This window comes from Phoenix dactylifera, chromosome 17, assembly GCF_009389715.1.
Source record: "Phoenix dactylifera cultivar Barhee BC4 chromosome 17, palm_55x_up_171113_PBpolish2nd_filt_p, whole genome shotgun sequence".
NCBI classification, from domain to species: Eukaryota; Viridiplantae; Streptophyta; class Magnoliopsida; order Arecales; family Arecaceae; genus Phoenix; species Phoenix dactylifera.
Genome location: NC_052408.1, coordinates 15,198,680 through 15,200,171, shown reverse-complemented (window position 1 = coordinate 15,200,171; position 1,492 = coordinate 15,198,680). Strand labels below are relative to the sequence as shown.

Sequence of the window (1,492 nt, the reverse complement as noted above, 5' to 3'; positions counted from 1 at the left end):
ATCCTCCGACAGGTAATATTGAGGAGACTTTTGGCTAGACCTACTAAGCTTCACTCTAACTTGATCGTCGGAGGACCTTCACCGGAAACACCGGTGAGGCTTTGTGCAGGTACCTCGATTGATCGTGGGAGGTGGCTCTTCTTGTCGTCCTTCGCACTTCGGCAGCCCTCCGACTCCTTCGGCGTGGTCACCATCGGGCCAGATTTGAACCACAACAGGTTGGGTTAGGTCTAATTTTGGTAAATCCAGATCCGACCTAAAAAATGGAACGAGTTCAATTTGAGGACCCAATCTGCCTCCATAGGTCTTCCGAAATGAGTCAAGTCGGATCTTAGTAGGCTAGATAGGGTCATGGGTCAGATCACGGGTCAACTCTACTCATTTGCAGTCTTAGCCCCTTCGCTATTCCGATCGAACATGACGACTTGATCTTACGACACCCAGCTCAAACCTGCAACCAGTGTTCGAGTTCAATTAAGCAACTTGCGGAGGGTTCAGACCATTCTTGTCCTCGCGGAATCAAGAGAAAGATGAAGAGAGCTCTGGGGGCGTACAAGGAGGTGCTGCGGCTGGTCCGGCGTCTCCCGCCGGAGACGAGGCCGTACTACGCCAAGTACGCGCGGGAGAACTTCGTCAACTACCGTGACCTCGACGACTCCACCTCCCTCGACGAGCTCTTCCACCGAGCCTATGCCCACTCCACCTGGGTCCTCAACAAGGTTCCATCCCCCCTCCTCTTCCCATCCTTCCATTGTTTAGTTCTCTTCCACGAATCCACTGTAGAGGAATTGTTCTCAAATCTAGTGATTCTTTCTTTCATTTTAGTACTCTGTGGATGAATCGGCTGCGGAAAAGCTCAAGGCCATCTGCTCCAAATGATTGAAGCTCTTCTTGCGCGGTAAGTGTTTGTCGAAAGTCTCAAAAGAAGCTGTTTTACACTCGAAAGTTTGAAGTTTTGTGTTGGTCAAAATTATCATAAAAAACCTTGGATGACAAGCAGACGGTCTCACGTGTGTCATTGCATGTCAAATTCTCATCTTTGATGAGAAGGCTGGCTCTCTAGTGTGCTTCTGAGAATGTTTTGAGACTACCAGGCCAGGGCCGAAGATTTGGGTGGTCAGGGATGTGGTCATTTGATTTCCCCTTGTTCTTTAACATTCTTTAAATAATAAATCCCACCAGGCATGGAAGCTCGAGCGGGTATAGGTTTTCTCAAATCCTTTTTTACCTTTCAATTTGAAAAATACTCATGATTACACGCGTCAAACAATGCCAAGAGAGAGGAAAAACACTTCTCAAACATGTGATCGACAAAATATTCAGTCAGCCACAGTTATTAACAAAATTCGCTGTATTGATACCGAACCATATATCAGTGCGATGCTAGTACTTTATCGGTATGGTATGTTATAGAGTTTTTTCGATGTACCAAGTATCGATATGCTATTCATATCGAGTATCGATACTAAAACGGTACAGCATGCTCTGTATC

At 46.5% G+C, this 1,492-nt stretch overlaps 1 protein-coding gene across 1 annotated transcript; it reads left to right on the top strand.

Annotated features, from left to right (window-relative positions):
- The first annotated feature begins 340 nt into the window (after positions 1-340).
- LOC103705535 (LYR motif-containing protein At3g19508) lies at positions 341-1,217 on the top strand. Its single transcript, XM_008789277.3, has 2 exons — positions 341-719; positions 826-1,217. The coding sequence occupies exons 1-2, from the start codon at positions 531-533 to the stop codon at positions 877-879; spliced, it is 243 nt and encodes an 80-aa protein (XP_008787499.1). The 5' UTR covers positions 341-530; the 3' UTR covers positions 880-1,217.
- The last annotated feature ends 275 nt before the right edge of the window (positions 1,218-1,492 follow it).